Below are 16,894 nucleotides of genomic sequence, written 5' to 3'. Positions count from 1 at the left end.
GACATGCGCCAAACTACTATCTGCCTCAGGCCCAGCCGCCACTGCATTTACCCAGTGTGCTGTTAGGGAGATATAACATCCCTGACTGTGCTTACTGGTCCACGCATCCGTAGTTAGGTGGACCTTGCCACAGATGGCGTTGCGCAGTGCACACCTGATTTTGTCCCCCACTTGGTTATGCAGGGAAGGGATGGCTCGCCTGGAAAAGTAGTGGCGGCTGGGCACATCGTACTGTGGGACAGCCAATGCCATCAGGCTTTTAAAACTCTGCATATCCACCAGATGGAATGACAGCATTTCAAAGGTGAGGAATTTTGAAATGCTGGCATTCAGGGCCACAGATTGCAGGTGGCTAGGGGGGTACTTCCTCTTCCGCTCCAGTGTTTGGGAGATAGAGAGCCGAACGCTTCCATGGGACATTGTGGAGATGGTTGGTGACCCAGGTGGTAGGGTTGCTGGCAGATCCTCTGTTTGTGGGTTGGCAGGTGCCACTGTCACTACAGAGGTGGATGAAGAGGCCGAGACTGCAGTAGAAGAGGAAGCAGGAGGAGCCTGAGACCTTTCTTGGTTTTTGAGGTGTCTACTCCACTGCAGCTCATGCTTTGCACTTAGATACCTGGTCATGCAGGTTGTGCTCAGGTTGAGAACGTTTATACCTCGCTTCAGGCTCTGATTGCACAGCATGCAAACCACTCGTATCTTGTCATCAGCACATTGTCTGAAGAACTGCCACGCTAGGGAACTCCTTGGACCTGGCTTTGGTGTGCTCGGTCCTTTGCTGTGTTGGGCAGTAGCAGGCATACTGTCTAGGGGACGGACGCTCCACTTTTGCACCCTGCTCCCTCTTCTGCTGTGCTGGTGGCTCTGTGCGACCACCGCCTCTTCCTCCGAACTACACTGGTCACCTGCATGACGTTGATTCCATGTGGGGTCCAGGACCTCATCTTCCTCCACATCATCTTCCACCCAGTCTTCACCCCTGCCCTCCTTGTCGATCTGGACAATTGCAAAAGCAGCAGCAGTTGGCACCTGTGTTTAGTCATCATCCGAGACGTGCTGCGATGGTCCTCCCATGTACTCATCATGAAACAGAAGTGGTTGGGCATCGGTGCACACAATCTCTTCCACTTCTGTGGCAGGGCTAGGTGGATGGCCCTGGGAAACCCTGCTAACAGAGTCATCTAAAAGCAGAAAAGACTGCTGCATGATTTGGGCCTCAGACTGCTTGGCTGATTTGCAATGGGGTGAGGTGAAAGACTGATGGACATCGGCTGCAGGTGCCAACTCTGATCTTTCATCAGGAGACTGGGTGGGAGACAATGTCAAGGGACCAGAGGCACTGTCAGCAACCCAATCTACTATCGCCTGTACTTGTCCTGGCCTCAACATTCGTACCGCCGCATTAGGCCCGACTGAATACAGCTGCAGGCTCTGTCGCCTACTCGCACCTGAGGAAGGTGTTTCACTTGTGCGTGTAGCTGGCACAGATCGACTACGTCCTTTCCCTGCAACAGGAGCTCCACCAGCAGCACCACAACCGGAGCCACGTCCCTTCTTTGACTTTCTCCTCATATTTTCCAAATTTAGGATCTTGCCCTAAATGGGTGTTTTTGCAATAGCAGAATACAGCCAGAGTATGTAAACGGTGTATCTTAGAGCTACAGAAATGGCGAAAATGCTATTAAAAAAAAATGTTTTGCCCTAAATTTGTTTTACTTGAATAGCACAATAGAAGAAATCTATATAAATTGTGTAACGCACACCTCCACATATGCAGAAAACACTGCACATTTTTTTTTGCACTAAATGGGTGTTTTTGCAATAGCAGAATACACCCAGAGTATGTAAACGGTGTATCTTAAAGCTACAGAAATGGCGAAAATGCTATTCAAAAAAAAAATTTTTGCCCCCAAATTTTTTTTATTTGAATAGCACAATAGAAGAAAACTATATAAATTGTGTAACGCACACCTCCACATATGCAGAAAACACTGCAAAATATATATTTTTTTTGCCCTAAATGGGTGTTTTTGGAAGAGCAGAATACACCCACAGTATGTACAGGGTGTATCTCACAGCAACATATGCAGTGCTGGTGCAATGAGCTTGCAGATAAAAGTTAGATTTTCTCTGGCACTGGGCTCATGGCAGTGTAAAAAGACTGTGCACTGCAACCCAACCAGGTAAATCTATGGAGATCGCTGAGTTATTAGAATAGATTTCTGAATCTGGACTCCTACATAATTCTCTCTCCCTCAAAGCAGTAACAGGAACCTTGCCCTACACTGTCTATCTTTTCTCTCAGTGCAGTGTAAAAAGCTTGTGCACTGCACCCACACAACTAAATCAATCGCTGACTAATTAGAAGATTTCAGAATCAGGACTCCTATGTTATTTTCTTCCTCACAGCAGCAGCAGCAGAAACCAGGAACCTTTCCCTACACTGCCTAAAGCAGAGTGACGTGCTGTGCTGTGTGCCTCTAGCTTAAATAGAGGCTGGGTCACATGCTGCACTGGCCAATCACAGCCATGCCATTAGTAGGCATGGCTGTGATGGCTTATAAGGGCACACCAGTTAAACGAATGTTGATTGGCTGCTGCAGGGCTTTTTAAAATGCGCCATTACGTTGCCGAAACACCGGACCCAAACCCAAACATACAGTTAATTGTTCGGGTTCGGGACCCAAAAAGCCAAAAGTTTGGTACGAACCCGAACTATACAGTTCAGGCTCACTCAACCCTAGTAATAGGGAATTATGTTATTGGATGTTGAGTCCCCTTTTAGACAAAGCCTCCCTGTAGTGAGGCAATGGGTGGGGCTAGTGATCATATAAATTCCAGGGTGGGAGGAGCCTTAAGTGAGATGAGGCATGGGAGCCAAACACCCCCCACAACCATGCAGAGATAGATAACTATTGCCAAGGCCCTGCCCAGGACAGAGGACCCGGGTGAGATTGTCTAAAACGTAGAAGAGCTAGCTGTAGTTGTCCTATGGTCTATGAGGAGAAGAATGGTCAGGCTAAGTGTTCTCTAACATGAGTACTAATGCCCTGGGATTGATAACGACCTCTGGGAGCGTACCTGACTGGGTAGAGCTATGGAGTGAGACTAAGAAAGAGAGACTGGTATACTACTGAAGGCACCTTGTTAATCTTGGCTGACAAAGCAAGATACTTCATCTTGTGAGATTCAGTTTAAATAGAGCAGGATACTACAGATTTAGTATATGGCGAGATGGGTCCCATCACTGTGGTGCTCCCAAGCAGAGGAGAGAAGAGATGTAAAAGAAGATGGATTTAGAGGGATGTGCAGTGTTCTGCTTTCACAAATGACTGCTACAGCTTGTCCACTTTTGTGTATGGCAATGTTTGCCGAAGACACCTGTAAATATGTCAATGTGATGTGTCTCTGCCATCTTTGAAGATCAACAATAAAGTGCAGAAATGATTCCTTTGTGTAGACATTCCTTTCCTTCAAAGGCTAGTGGCCGGAGATGTCATGGGAAGGCCTTTGGCAAGGAGAGAGCACAATGTGGCAGAGGCTTTGAGCTATAACAGTAGGTTGCCTACCCAAGGATAAGTGTGGCGGGAGTTTGGGCACCAACAGATGGCCATTCAGAAGCCCCTTTACAATCATAAAACAATGTACAAAATCACATTCTATTCCATTTAAGACAAATATGTGTATTAGTTATATCTGGAGATCTAATCAGCTCTGACAATAAGAGGAGTAGGAACGGTTCTCTGTTAAATGTATAATTTCAATGAACATAAGAAGGAAAAACTGGCTACACTTGTAGAGGTTCCTGGTATTTGGTGGAAGACTAATGGAGACCCGCAGCAAATGAACGAATAACATGTTGGTGGAAATATTTGAGCTTTACAAAAAAAATCAAAAACAAAACTTACTTGTCTCTTTCACAGAGAGTCCATTGACCTGTTAAATAGAACAAAGATGAGTCAACAGCAAATTCCTAGTTATTATAACCAACAATTCCATATACATTAATACCTCAATTTCTGTGTCAAATAGAGGAGTGTCATAGATCAAGGAAGGGAACCCTGAGAGGAGAGGTCACTGGAATGAGTAGATGGGTGCCTGGGCTGATGGATGGGTGTCAGGGTTGAGTATTGTATGGAAGTCTTGGGTAATGGATGGTATTAGGGTTGTGTAGATGTGTATCTAGGGTAATGGGATAGGAACTTGGGGTGATGGATGTGTGTCAGGGTTGCATAAATGGGTGCCTAGGGTGATAGGATGTGAGTCTTCTGTGATGGATGGGTGTCAGCATTGAGTAGATGGATGCCTAGGTTGATGGGATGGGAATATGTGCTGATGGATGGGTGTCAGGGTTGAGTATTGTATGGAAGTCTTGGGTAATGGAGGGTATTAGGGTTGTGTAGATGTGTATCTAGGGTAATGGGATAGGAACCTGTGGTGATGGATGTGTCAGGGTTGCATAAATGGGTGCCTAGGGTGATAGGATGTGAGTCTTCTGTGATGGATGGGTGTCAGCGTTGAGTAGATGGATGCCTAGGTTGATGGGATGGGAATATGGGGTGATGGATGGGTGTCAGGGCTGAGTAGATGGGAGTCTAGGGTGATGGGAGTCTGAGGTGCTGGATGGGTGTCAGGGTTAAATAGATGGGTGCCTAAGGTAATGGAAGTCTTGGATGCAGAGATGGTTACATATGAGGCGATAGGACGTGGAATGAGGGGCTGCTAGGAGCAAGGGGATGGGAGCCTGGGTTGAGGAGATGAATGCATAGGGTAAACATATAGGTGCCCTAGATTAGAAGAAAGGTGTCTGGGGGACGGGCGACAGGAGCCTGGGGCAAGGAGACGAGTGCATGAGGTGAGGGTAAAAATATATGAAGGTAAGTAGAGAGGCAGGTGAAAACTGACTCCCATTAGTGATAAATCTCTCTGATAGATACAGCAAAAATAAAATCTTGCCTGTCTGACCTTATCTCAGGTTTGGCTGGAGTTCCACATAAAAGCTTTCTTCTAAAGACCAGCTGTTGCCTTAAATTCTATTCCTGGGTATGTAATCTGCTCTCCATACATCTACTCTTTACACATCCTACCTGAAGAAGATTTTCCAGTCCGGGCGGAGCAATCGGAACTCCGGGAATAATATCCTGCAACATATAATAAAGATCAATCGTTTTATAGGTAACACTGGCAGGAAGTTATGATTACAGCAATGCTCTGGTGGTTCAACAGGACAGGAAGACTCAGAGGGAACAAAGACATCCATACAGAAGAAAAAAAATACATTTTGGTTAAACTTGGACTTCAAAATGAATGAGCTGAAATTGCACCGCACAGAACCGCATTTGAATCGCACAGGAACACACGTCGCTTAAAGCAAAAACAGTCTGGTCCCAGTTTCCTGGGTGTTGCCACACAGATATGGTCATCTTAGCTGCTGACTCCTGACATACATACTAGTTAATAAGGCGCCTGGCACACCTACCCCACGTCTCATGCCCTACGGGCTCATCCTCTCTATGGGCAGCTGGCATCTCTCCCTGCTGGCTGCCTGTATAATCACTTACTGCAGATTGACTGAGCCCATCTGCTCCCTGGCTCTGATGATTTAATGTACACAGACCAGGAGGAGAACACCGCTGTGCTGATCTGAGGTCTGTACAAGCAGGGAGAACACAGTAACTGGAATTGAAAACAGTGACCGAGAAGGTGGAGAGCACAGCGACTGGGAAGGTGGAGAACACAGCGACTAGGAAGGTGGAGAACACAGTGACTGGGAAGGTGGAGAGCACAGCGACTGGTAAGGTGGAGAACACAGCGACCGGGAAGGTGGAGAGCACAGTGACCGGGAAGGTGGAGAGCACAGCGACTGGTAAGGTGGAGAACACAGCGACCGGGAAGGTGGAGAGCACAGCGACTGGTAAGGTGGAGAACACAGCGACCGGGAAGGTGGAGAGCACAGTGACCGGGAAGGTGGAGAGCACAGCAACTGGGAAGGTGGAGAACACAGAGACTGGGAAGGTGGAGACCACAGAGACTGGGAAGGTGGAGAACACAGAGACTGGGAAGGTGGGAACACAGCGACTGGGAAGGTGGAGAACACAGCGACCGGGAAGGTGGAGAACTCAGCGACCGGGAAGGTGGAGAACTCAGCGACTGGGAAGGTGGAAAGCACAGCGACTGGGAAGGTGGAGAGCACAGAGACTGGGAAGGTGGAGAGCACAGCGACTGGGAAGATGGAGAAGACAGCGACTGGGAAGGTGGAGAACACAGCGACTGGGAAGGTGGAGAAGACAGCGACTGGGAAGGTGGAGACCACAGTGACTGGGAAGGTGGAGAGCACAATGACTGGGAAGGTGGAGAACACAGTGACTGGGAAGGTGGAGAACACAGCGACTGGGAAGGTGGAGAACACAGTGACTGGGAAGGCGGAGAACATAGCGACTGGGAAGGTGGAGAACACAGCGACTGGGAAGGTGGAGAAGACAGCGACTGGGAAGGTGGAGACCACAGTGACTGGGAAGGTGGAGAGCACAATGACTGGGAAGGTGGAGAACACAACTGGGAAGGTGGAGAACACGATGCCTGGGAAGGTGGAGAACACGATGACTGGGAAGGTGGAAAACACAGTGACTGGGAGGGTGGAGAACACAGCGACTGGGGAGGTGTAGAACACAGAGACTGGGAAGGTGGAAAACACAGTGACTGGGAGGGTGGAGAACACAGTGACTGGGAAGGTGGAGAGCACAGCGACTGGGAAGGTGGAGAACACAGAGACTGGGAAGGTGGAGAACACAGTGACTGGGAAGGTGGAGAACACAGTGACTGGGAAGGTGGAGAACACAGTGACTGGGAAGGTGGAGACCACAGAGACTAGGAAGGTGGAAAACACAGTGACTGGGAGGGTGGAGAACACAGTGACTGGGAAGGTGGAAAACACAGTGACTGGGAGGGTGGAGAACACAGTGACTGGGAAGGTGGAGAACACAGCGACTGGGAAGGTGGAGAACACAGCGACTGGGAAGGTGGAGAGCACAATGACTGGGAAGGTGGAGAGCACAATGACTGGGAATGTGGAGAACACAACTGGGAAGGTGGAGAACACGACTGGGAAGGTGGAGAACACAGAGACTGGGAAGGTGGAGAGCACAGCGAATGGGAGGGTGGAGAGCACAGCCACAGGGAGGGTGGATTACACAGCGACTGGGAAGGTGGAGAACCCAGCGACTGGGAAGGTGGAGAACCCAGCGACTGGGAAGGTGGAGAACCCAGCGACTGGGAAAGGAAGGTAGGCCGCAGGTAACTAAGTTTTATACGAGGAGTGATTTGAGGGGTAGATATGTAAGCATGAACTATGTGACAGTCAACCAAAACCCCCCCAAAAAACATAAAGACGCTCTTGTTTGACAGTTAAACGCTTGTAATTGAACACAAGCAACATTGTGTAACTTAATCACTTCAATACCGGGCACTTATACACCTTCCTGCTCAGACCAATTTTCAGCTTTCAGCGCTGTCACACTTTGAATGACAATTGCGTGGTCATGCTACACTGTACCCAAACATATTTTTTATCATTTTTATAGTGCCAGTACTCCTAAAGAGCATGCGCTGTTTTTATATTTATTTTTTTCCTAAGACTATAGTTGGGTCTTTGGGTTAATTTCACTAAATTGTGGTTTTGGCATCAGTTTGACTGGACTGTACTATGTTCTACCTGGTCATAGGTGCATGTATCATCTTTGACAGGCATTGGAACCCAGTCTGGTTGGATGCAATCTCTCGGAGCCAATCAATGGGTGTGTTGCCTCGCTGTGTATTCCGGGAGAGGGTACTTAAGGTGCTGAGGTCACGTGGTTCTGTGTTCCAGTCCAGAAGTATGTTCTGACTCCATGGTTTTGGTCCTCCTGACCAGCCCCCAGAGGCCCTCATGGCCTGGGGTGCGGATTCATCCATTTCTGAGCTTTGGGACTGGCTAATCCGAGGCGCAGTAACTGCAAGGAAGATTTCAAGGTGGTCCGGTGCCGTCTCGGGTTTGGAGAGGCCCAGCAACTCAAAACGCAACCAGGGGAGGACTCTTCAGAAGAGGGCCATGCACATAGCTGGCTGCTCGGTAAGAGCCTGGAAGCTGAGCTGAAAGGACACCAAGTAAATCCACATTCTTACAGTATTGCTGGACCGGCTGCAAGATAATGGTACTGTAAGAAAGTTCCTAACTTTATCCTTCGGTTACAACTAAGTTCCTGTGAGAGACTTTCTGTGTTCATCTAAAGTCTAAAAACCAAGTCTGTGGCAGAGACTTTGCTAAGTTTGAATCACTTGTCGGCTGCTAAATCCATAAACCAGGATTTATCCGACAGTTGAAGTATCCAGTTGCGAGTGGCTATTCCCTGGATCATCTAGAGAGAGAGACATTTCAAGTGTAAGCAGTTTCCAAGTAAGTATCTGAGCTTTCCTACCCGTACCCTCTATTCCCAACTGAGGCCGCGTACACACGCGGGGACTGTTCGCTCAACCTTGTTCGTCAAACAGTTTCGGCAAACAGTCCGCTCAAAATTAGCATGGACGGACATGGCCACACACGACGTACGAACAGTTTGCTGAAACCGTGCGCGATGACGTGAACGGCACGTACGACGGGACGAAAAATACGACGTCCTATACACTGCATTATAACTTTCGGCGTGTAAATACTTTCTGAGCATGCGCGGAACTTAGTTTGTCGAACAAGCCTACACACGAGGGAACTGTTCGCTGAAACAAGGTTTCAGCGGACAGTTTTTCGGAAATTCCGAAAAACCTTGTTCAGCGGACTGTTCGCTGAAACTGTCCACTGAACGCCCACACACGGGCGGACTGTCCGCCGAAACACTGTTCAGCGGACAAAGTTGGCCGAACAGTCCCCGCGTGTGTACGTGGCCTGAGAGACTGTGTTTCTGTTCAACATTTTATGCAAATAAAAATTCCTCAAAAGGGATTCAAGTGTCAGTCTCTGCAGTTATTGGGCCATCAACCTCGGGAATGATGTGGAGAAGGTAAACGGTAAGGCCAGAAAAACCAGCTGCTCCTCCGGGGGGCATTGCTACATTTTTTTCCCACAAATAGAGCTTTCTTTTGGTGGTATTTGATCATCTCTGGGATTTTTATTTTCTGCTAAACAAATAAAAAAAAGACAAACTTTTTTTGTTTCTTTTACAAAACTTTGTAAATAAGTAAGTTTCTCCTTCACTGATGGGGCTGTACTGACAAGGTGGCACCGATGAGGTGGCACCAATGAGGTGACACTGATGGGCACTGATGGGCACTAATATGCAACACTGATGGGGCACTGATAGGCGGCACTGATAGGTGGCACAGATATGCAGCACTGATGGGTACACATAGGTGGAACTGATGGGCACTGAAATATGGCACGGATGGGCACTGATAGGTGGTACATATGGGCAATGATAGGCGGCACGGATGGGCACTGATAGGTGGCATGGATGGGCATGTATGGGCACTGATAGGTGGCACTGACGTACACTAATTGATGGTATGGATGCCAATCAGTGCCAAACAATAATGCCTGCCAATCAGTGATGTCCATTGTGGGCACTGATTGGCATCCGTTGTGGACACTGATTGGTATCCCTGGTGGTCTAGGGTGGAATACCTGGTGATGACATCCCTGGTGGTCCAGTGTGGGCATCCTCAGGGGGGCTGCACTGATAATCCATCAGCACAGACCTCCCTGTCAGAGGAGCAGCCAATCAGCTCTCCTCTACTCGCATCTGACAGACGCGAGTGAGGAAAAGCCAATAAATGGCTCTTACTGTTTACATCATGGCTGATCATGATGTAAACAGTAAGAGCCAGCTGATCACGTGGTATAGTCTCCGTCAGAGACTCTTTACCTAGGTCGGAGTTGCGGTGTGTCAGACTGACACACCGCAACAACGATCACCACGATGCGCCCCCCCCCCCCCCACAGCAGCTTGATATCCTGAAGACGTCATATGACGTCCGGTCAGGGTATTGAAACCACTTTGCCGCCATCATTTTGCTATATGGCAGGTAGCAAGTGGTTAATAACAAGGAAAGTAAAAAACTTTTAATATAAATCTCTCTCAATTTTTGCTAAAAGATGGAGAACATATTGCAAGCGACAAATCAAAGATGAAGTGCAATCCTTAATAGTCTGTAGTTCCGCACAGCACTTCAGCAATGCAAATGATATCTGACCAACTGTGGATGTGGATAAAACTTGTCCAGGAAAAAGGGATAATAAAATAGGGATGGACGGTTCGCCTGGCGGTCATTTTGCAGCGAATTTTGCGTGTTCGCGATTCCCCAAACCGGCGGACTTCTGCCGATGTTCGCACGGCGGACATATGCATTTACATTGTGAAAGAACTTTGACCCATGATGACACATCCATCATGGGGTACAGGACAGCCAATTGAGACATTTCAGCACATGGACAAATGGACATTCCCCCTACCTTATAAATAGACCTGATCTGACGGCCGTTTTACGTTCTGTCTTATGTCAGTGTAGGGACAAGATGCTGTGTGGAGCAGGGACAGACTGTAGTGACACAAATCACTAGCTATTAGGTCCACAAAAGTCCTTTTAAGGACTGGTATAGGTGTACAATATATAGGGTTCTGGTGCACTGCTGCTGACTATGGTGCTGCTGATTGCTGAGTGCACTGCTGACCAATTCTGCAGCTGTCTTTTGTCAGTGTAGGGACAGGACGCTCTGTGGCGCAGGGACAGTCAGTTTAATCACTAGCTATTACTATTAGGTCCACAAAGGTCCTTTTTAAGGACTGGTATAGGTGTACAGTATATAGGGTTGTACACGTATAATATACTTTCTTTCAAATATAGAAAGCCTATTATACTTGACTGCTGACCGATTCTGCAGCTGTCTTTTATCAGTGTAGGGACTGAGGGACAGTCTGCAAATCACTAGCTATTAGGTCTACAAAGGTCCTTTTAAGGACTGGTATAGGTGTACTATTTGGTGTGCAGTATATAGGTGTGTAATACACGTATAAAATACTTGCACATATAGAAAGCATAGTATAGTGCATTTCCACTGTGCAGCATTGTGACTGCTGAGCGGTTCTGCAGCGATACTACAAAAAGTGACAAACGCAATTTAACCACTTGAGACCTGCACTATAGCTGAATGACGGCTACAGCGCGGACCTCCTTTGCCGGGACGCGGCCCGCTCTGTGATCGGCGAGTCTATGAGACTCGCCTGATCACTGATCCGAGCAAGGGGTCGATCCCGACCCCTTACCACGTGATCAGCTGTCAGCCAATGACAGCTGATCATGTGATACAACGGAGCCGGTAATCGGCTATTATTCCTCCTCGCGCTTACAGCGCGAGGAGAAAAAAAGAGCCGATCACTGGCGGCCGTGATCGGGACTGATGCCAGCCCTGCCAGTGCCCACCTGCCCCCTGCCAGTGCCACCTCATTAAAAAATAAGTGCCCCCCGTCAGTGCCACCCAGCAGTGCCCATAGTGCCACCCAGAAGTGCCCACAGTGCCACCCAGCACTGCCCACAATCTGCCTCAACAACGGTGCCGCACCCCAGTGCCACATATCCGTGCCCATCAGTGTCATCTACCAGTGCCCATCAGTGCCCATCAGTGCCGCCCATCAGTGCCCAGCAGTGCCACCTATCAGAGCCACCTATCAGTGTCCATCAGTCCCATCTATCAGTGGTACCTATCAGTGCCCCTTAGTGCCACCCATCCGTGCCACCCATCCGTGCCACCCATCCGTGCCATCTTATCTGTGCCCATCTTTGCCCATCAGTGCCGCCTTATCTGTGCCCATCAGTACTGCCTTATCTGCGCCTATCGGTGCCACCTTATCTGGGCCTATTAGTGCCGCCTTAACTATGCCTATCAGTGCCCACCAGTGCAGCCTATCAGTGCCCACCAATGCAGCCTATCAGTGCCGCCTCATCAGCGCACTTCAATGAAGGAGAAAAATGACCTGTTTGCAAAATTGTATAACAAACTATTAAGCACGATTTTTTTTTTGCATCTTTTTTTGTTTGTTTAGCAAAAAATAAAACTCCCAGCTGTAATTAAATACTACCAAAAGAAAGCTCTATTTGTGGGAAAAAAATGATAAAAATGTCATTTGGGTACAGTGTTGTATGCCCGCGCAATTGTCATTCAAAGTGCATCAGCGCTGAAAGCTGAAAATTGGTCTGGGCAGGAGGGGGGTTTAAGTGCCCAGTAAGCAAGTGTTTAAAAAAAGTATTATAACTGGTGTGATAGACCAGTGGCCCCCAAAAACAACAGATTGAAGAGGGGTGTTATATACCTTCTTCCACATACATACTGCACTTCTCTAGAGACTTTTGTCACAGGGTCATTTAAAAAATGACAGGCAGAGGAAGAGGCAGGCCCTTCCACAGGGGTGGTAGGGGTAGGGCAGGAGCAACAGACTTGAGCCAAGGTGGCAAATTGCAGAAGGTGTGTGCGATTACGTCAAAGGACGCACCAGACTTGGTTGAGTGGGTCACTCAGCCTTACTCTTCTGCACCCTCCTCATCCTCTCGATCTGCACCCTCTTCTTCACTCTCTGCTGTGTGCACCCCCAAAGACACGACCACTAACAGTGCTCTCTATCACGGTGCTGGTGTCAGTGCTCTCTATCATGGTGCTGGTGTGGTGTCAGTGCTCTCTATCTCGGTGCTGATGTCAGTGCTCTCTATCACGGTGCTGGTGTCAGTGCTCTCTTTCTTGGTGCTGGTGTCAGTGCTCTCTATCTCGGTACTGGTGTGGTGTCAGTGCTCTCTTTCTCTGTGCTAGTGTGGTCTCAGTGCTCTCTATATCAGTGCTGGTGTCAGTGCTCTCTATCTCGGTGCTGGTGTCAGTGCTCTCTATCACAGTGCTGGTGTGGTGTCAGTGCTCTCTATCACAGTGCTAGTGTGGTGTCAGTGCTCTCTATCTCGGTGCTGGTGTCAGTGCTCTCTATCTCGGTGCTGGTGTCAGTGCACTCTATCACGGTGCTGGTGTCAGTGCTCTCTATCACGGTGCTGGTGTCAGTGCTCTCTATCACGGTGCTGGTGTCAGTGCTCAGTCTCTATCGCGGTGCTGGTTTCAGACAGATAAATAAAGAATGCATGTCGTTGTCGATCCCAGATTCACTTAATACTTTTGTTCTGTCAGTGTCCATGTTGTGGGACTATGTGTGTACAGCTAGTAAGTATTTTATGGCTGAAAATATGACCTGTAGGTTTTTAAGGTTCACCTGCCATTAAAGTCAATGGGGTCCGCTGCAAACTTTGCGGTTCATAAACTTTTGGCCGCGTTCGCGAAACTTCCCATCGGAAGTTCGTCCATCACTAATAATAAACAAATGAATATTCCAGGGAACTACACAGGTGTAAAATATATCATGTAAAGCCGGGTTAGGCAACCTAGAGAGTTGAATATCTACCTGAACAACACGGGAGAAGTCAGAGATCACCGGGCACAGTGCCACCTCCTCACACCTGATTGAAGGACTACCAGAAGTGGGGACAGGGTACCTGTCAAAGACAAGTATGTTCCCCCCAAAAGGTGCCAAATGTGAAACCGGAGGGGGGGAAACAGATAAGCGAAAATTCCATTTTTGGGTGGAACTCCACTTGAATCTCCATAGCTCAATTTTTACCTATAGGTTTTACATAGGTTTAAAAAATAAATTACTAAAAAATTGATTGCATACTACGTGAACTTGACAAGCTCTCCAAAAGATCTTCAGGATTGTTGGTGTACATTGTCCATCACCTTCAATATGTACATCTATACATTGCTGATTATCTTGAACGTATGATATCTCATCTGAAAAGACAATAACATAAGCTTTAATATTCAACATATTGTTCCTATACTTTATGTGCAATCTCTGTTGTAAAGGATGTATTCCGTAACTGATGTTAGAATTCTGAAATATCATAAAGTATACGATTCCAAAGACATAAAGAGAGTAAAATAGCGTGCCTGCTGCAAGTCATGTAATCACTAATACCCATAATGATCGATTTTTTTTTTTTTTTCCATAAAGATTTTATTGAGGATTACAAAATTAACAGGAACAGGTCGTCACAAATGAACAGGTACAGAGCATAAGATAATCCGTACAAAAGAAAAAACACTGTGAAGGAGGAACCAAAAGGAGCCTCCTAAGGGTACCAGGCAAAAGAATGGGTGAAAAGACTGTTCCAACCACTATATCGGAATTACACTAAGTCTAACTATAATGGCTTCACATCGGCGGATGATCGATTGTTTTACTGTCGCAAATGAATAGAACATAATGTATACCGATTATGTATCTATAATGCATAGACATACCTTGATTCCAGATTATATAGGAATACATTAGGTAAATCAACTGTAAATTCAAAAAAATAAAACATTATGCAGCACTTGTATTTGCAACCATTATTAACTAGTGTTAGTACCTGTAGGAGTTGTCGGTTGACCATGATCTTCAGGACCGTCTCCATGCTCACCGTCTCCATGCTCACCTTCTCCATGCTCACCTTCTCCATGCTCACCTTCTCCAGGCTCACCTTCTCCAGGCTCAACTTCTCCATGCTCACCTTCTCCAGGCTCAACTTCTCCAGGCTCAACTTCTCCAGGCTCAACTTCTCCAGGTTCACCTTCACCATGCTCACCTTCTCCATGCTCACTGTCTCCATCCTCACTGTCTCCATGCTCACCGTCTCCATGCTCACCTTCTCCATGCTCACCGTCTCCATTCTCACCTTCTCCATGTTCACCTTCTCCATGCTCACCTTCTCCATGCTCACTGTCTCCATGTTAACCTTCTCCATGCTCACCTTCACCATGCTCACCGTCTCCATGCTCACCTTCTCCATGCTCACTGTCTCCATGCTCACCTTCTCCATGCTCACTGTCTCCATGCTCACCTTCTCCATGCTCACTGTCTCCATGCTCACCTTCTCCATGCTCACCTTCTCCATGTTCACCTTCTCCATGCTCACCTTCTCCCTAGGAGTGTGGGTGATATAAGAAGAATATTTTAATGATTCGTTTTTTGATTTGTCTTATTTATGTAATTGTCCATCTGTAAATACGCCATTGGGACATTTTTCAGTCTATATGTCCCTCTGGTGGTATGATGTATTCTTGTTGTAATCATCAATAAAATTTGTACATATTTTGAATCGTTGTCTGGTGTTGGTGGTCATTTAAAATCTCACCCATTTAGGGGGAATCTTTCTTTGTAGAGTTTAACAGGGATGGGACCACCTCACCAAATCCTTTTGATCCATTTGTAGTTCCCTTCTGTGTCTATAGACGTAAACTGAGCAAACACTTACATAATTGACTTGAATTTTACATCCAAAAATTAAAACTGTGCACCTACTCCTTTAACAACAAATCTAGTGCCTTTCTTGCAAGGCAAGTCAAATGACAACAAATCAGATCCAAAATCCCCTTCCTATTAAGCTCACAAGGAACTAGGATAACTAACCCACTAGACATAGCCAATACATTCGCGACCTTTTACAACAAATTATACAATCTACACGCTACAGAGGGCACCACCCCTCCGCACCCAAATGACATAACTGCCTTTCCCGAGTCCCTTCAACTCCCTAGTCTGACTCCGGAACAATTAGCTGATCTTTCCGTCATCTTTCACCACCGAGGAAATTGACAAGGCCATCCATTCCCTCTCATTGCACAAAGCCCCAGGACCAGACGGATTCTCTAATGAATATTTTAAGCAATTCCACCACATACTATCACCTCATCTATGCAGGACACTCAACCAATTTGCCTCCACGCGGACAATACCTAAAGAATGTTTAGAAGCCCTTATAGTGACCCTCCCCAAACCAGGAAAACCCCATTATGTCCCAGACAATTACAGACCCATCTCCCTACTGAATACGGACATTAAACTATACGCAAAATTACTTGCCCTTAGACTCTCTTCAGTTCTACACCAATTGATACATATCGACCAAGTAGGTTTCATAAATCGTAGACAAACATCCAACGGAACTCGTCCGTTCTTAGACCTAATTCAGTGGGAAGAAAACCATTGAATGCCTTCTCTGCTCCTTAACCTGGATGCGGAGAAGGCATTCGACAGGGTGCAATGGACATATCTAGAAGCGGTCCTGCGCAGATTTGGCCTATCGGGCACACTCCTGAAAGCCATACTCGGCTTGTATACGAATCCCAGCGCTAGAGTACGGACCTCGGGCGTAACATCTGATCCATGTAGTATCTCGAATGGTACCCGGCAAGGGTGCCCACTATCGCCCCTAATTTTCGGCATGATCATGGGGCCCCTGGCTCAGAAGATTTGGTCGGAGAACCAAATTAAAGGGATAGTCATAGGGAAAACGGAACATAAAATCAGACTGTATGCAGATGATGTAATAATATCCATTACCGACCCAAAACAATCCCTATCAGCGCTTCAAAATATTCTCAACCAGTTCAGTGCAGTATCCATATATAAGGTAAATCATAGTAAATCAGTTATGCTAGCGATCGGACTTGACCAATCCACCAAACAACAGATCTCTGAACAATCCCCATTCGCATGGTCAAAAGACTCCTCCCTTACCTACTTGGGGATCCACCTACTTTCACCCAGTAAAAATATCCTGCGCATCAAACTGGCAGACCTTGTGGAAAGGCTTAAAAAACTGTCCGCTGACTTACTTCTCCCCTATGTGTCATGGGCCGGAAGAATAGCACTTGCAAAAATGTATCTCCTACTGCACATTTTGTATCTATTTCGCACGATGCCAATACCATTTCTCTCAACACAACTACGATCTCTTCAAGCTATAGTCAACTCCTTCATATGGCAGCACAAGAGGTCCAGAATACATAAACACAACC

General features: G+C 47.1%; 1 protein-coding gene across 1 annotated transcript in view; it reads right to left on the bottom strand.

The window, feature by feature from the left end:
* LOC143964246 (phospholipid scramblase 1-like) overlaps nt 1-16,894 on the bottom strand; it is a 72,928-nt gene that overhangs the window by 29,911 nt on the left and 26,123 nt on the right. Inside the window, exons 2-4 of the mRNA XM_077473948.1 lie at nt 13,725-13,840; nt 5,088-5,141; nt 3,909-3,936 (exon numbers count right to left, since the gene is read on the bottom strand). Coding sequence (XP_077330074.1) covers nt 3,909-3,936; nt 5,088-5,141; nt 13,725-13,840 — 198 coding nt within the window. The remainder of the gene's footprint in view (nt 1-3,908; nt 3,937-5,087; nt 5,142-13,724; nt 13,841-16,894) is intronic.

Source organism: Lithobates pipiens, unplaced genomic scaffold, assembly GCF_037356315.1.
Source record: "Lithobates pipiens isolate NorthernLeopardFrog02 unplaced genomic scaffold, aLitPip1_a1.2 Scaffold_8, whole genome shotgun sequence".
NCBI classification, from domain to species: Eukaryota; Metazoa; Chordata; class Amphibia; order Anura; family Ranidae; genus Lithobates; species Lithobates pipiens.
Note: the sequence above shows the minus strand (reverse complement) of the source record. Positions and strands in the feature narration are given on the sequence as shown.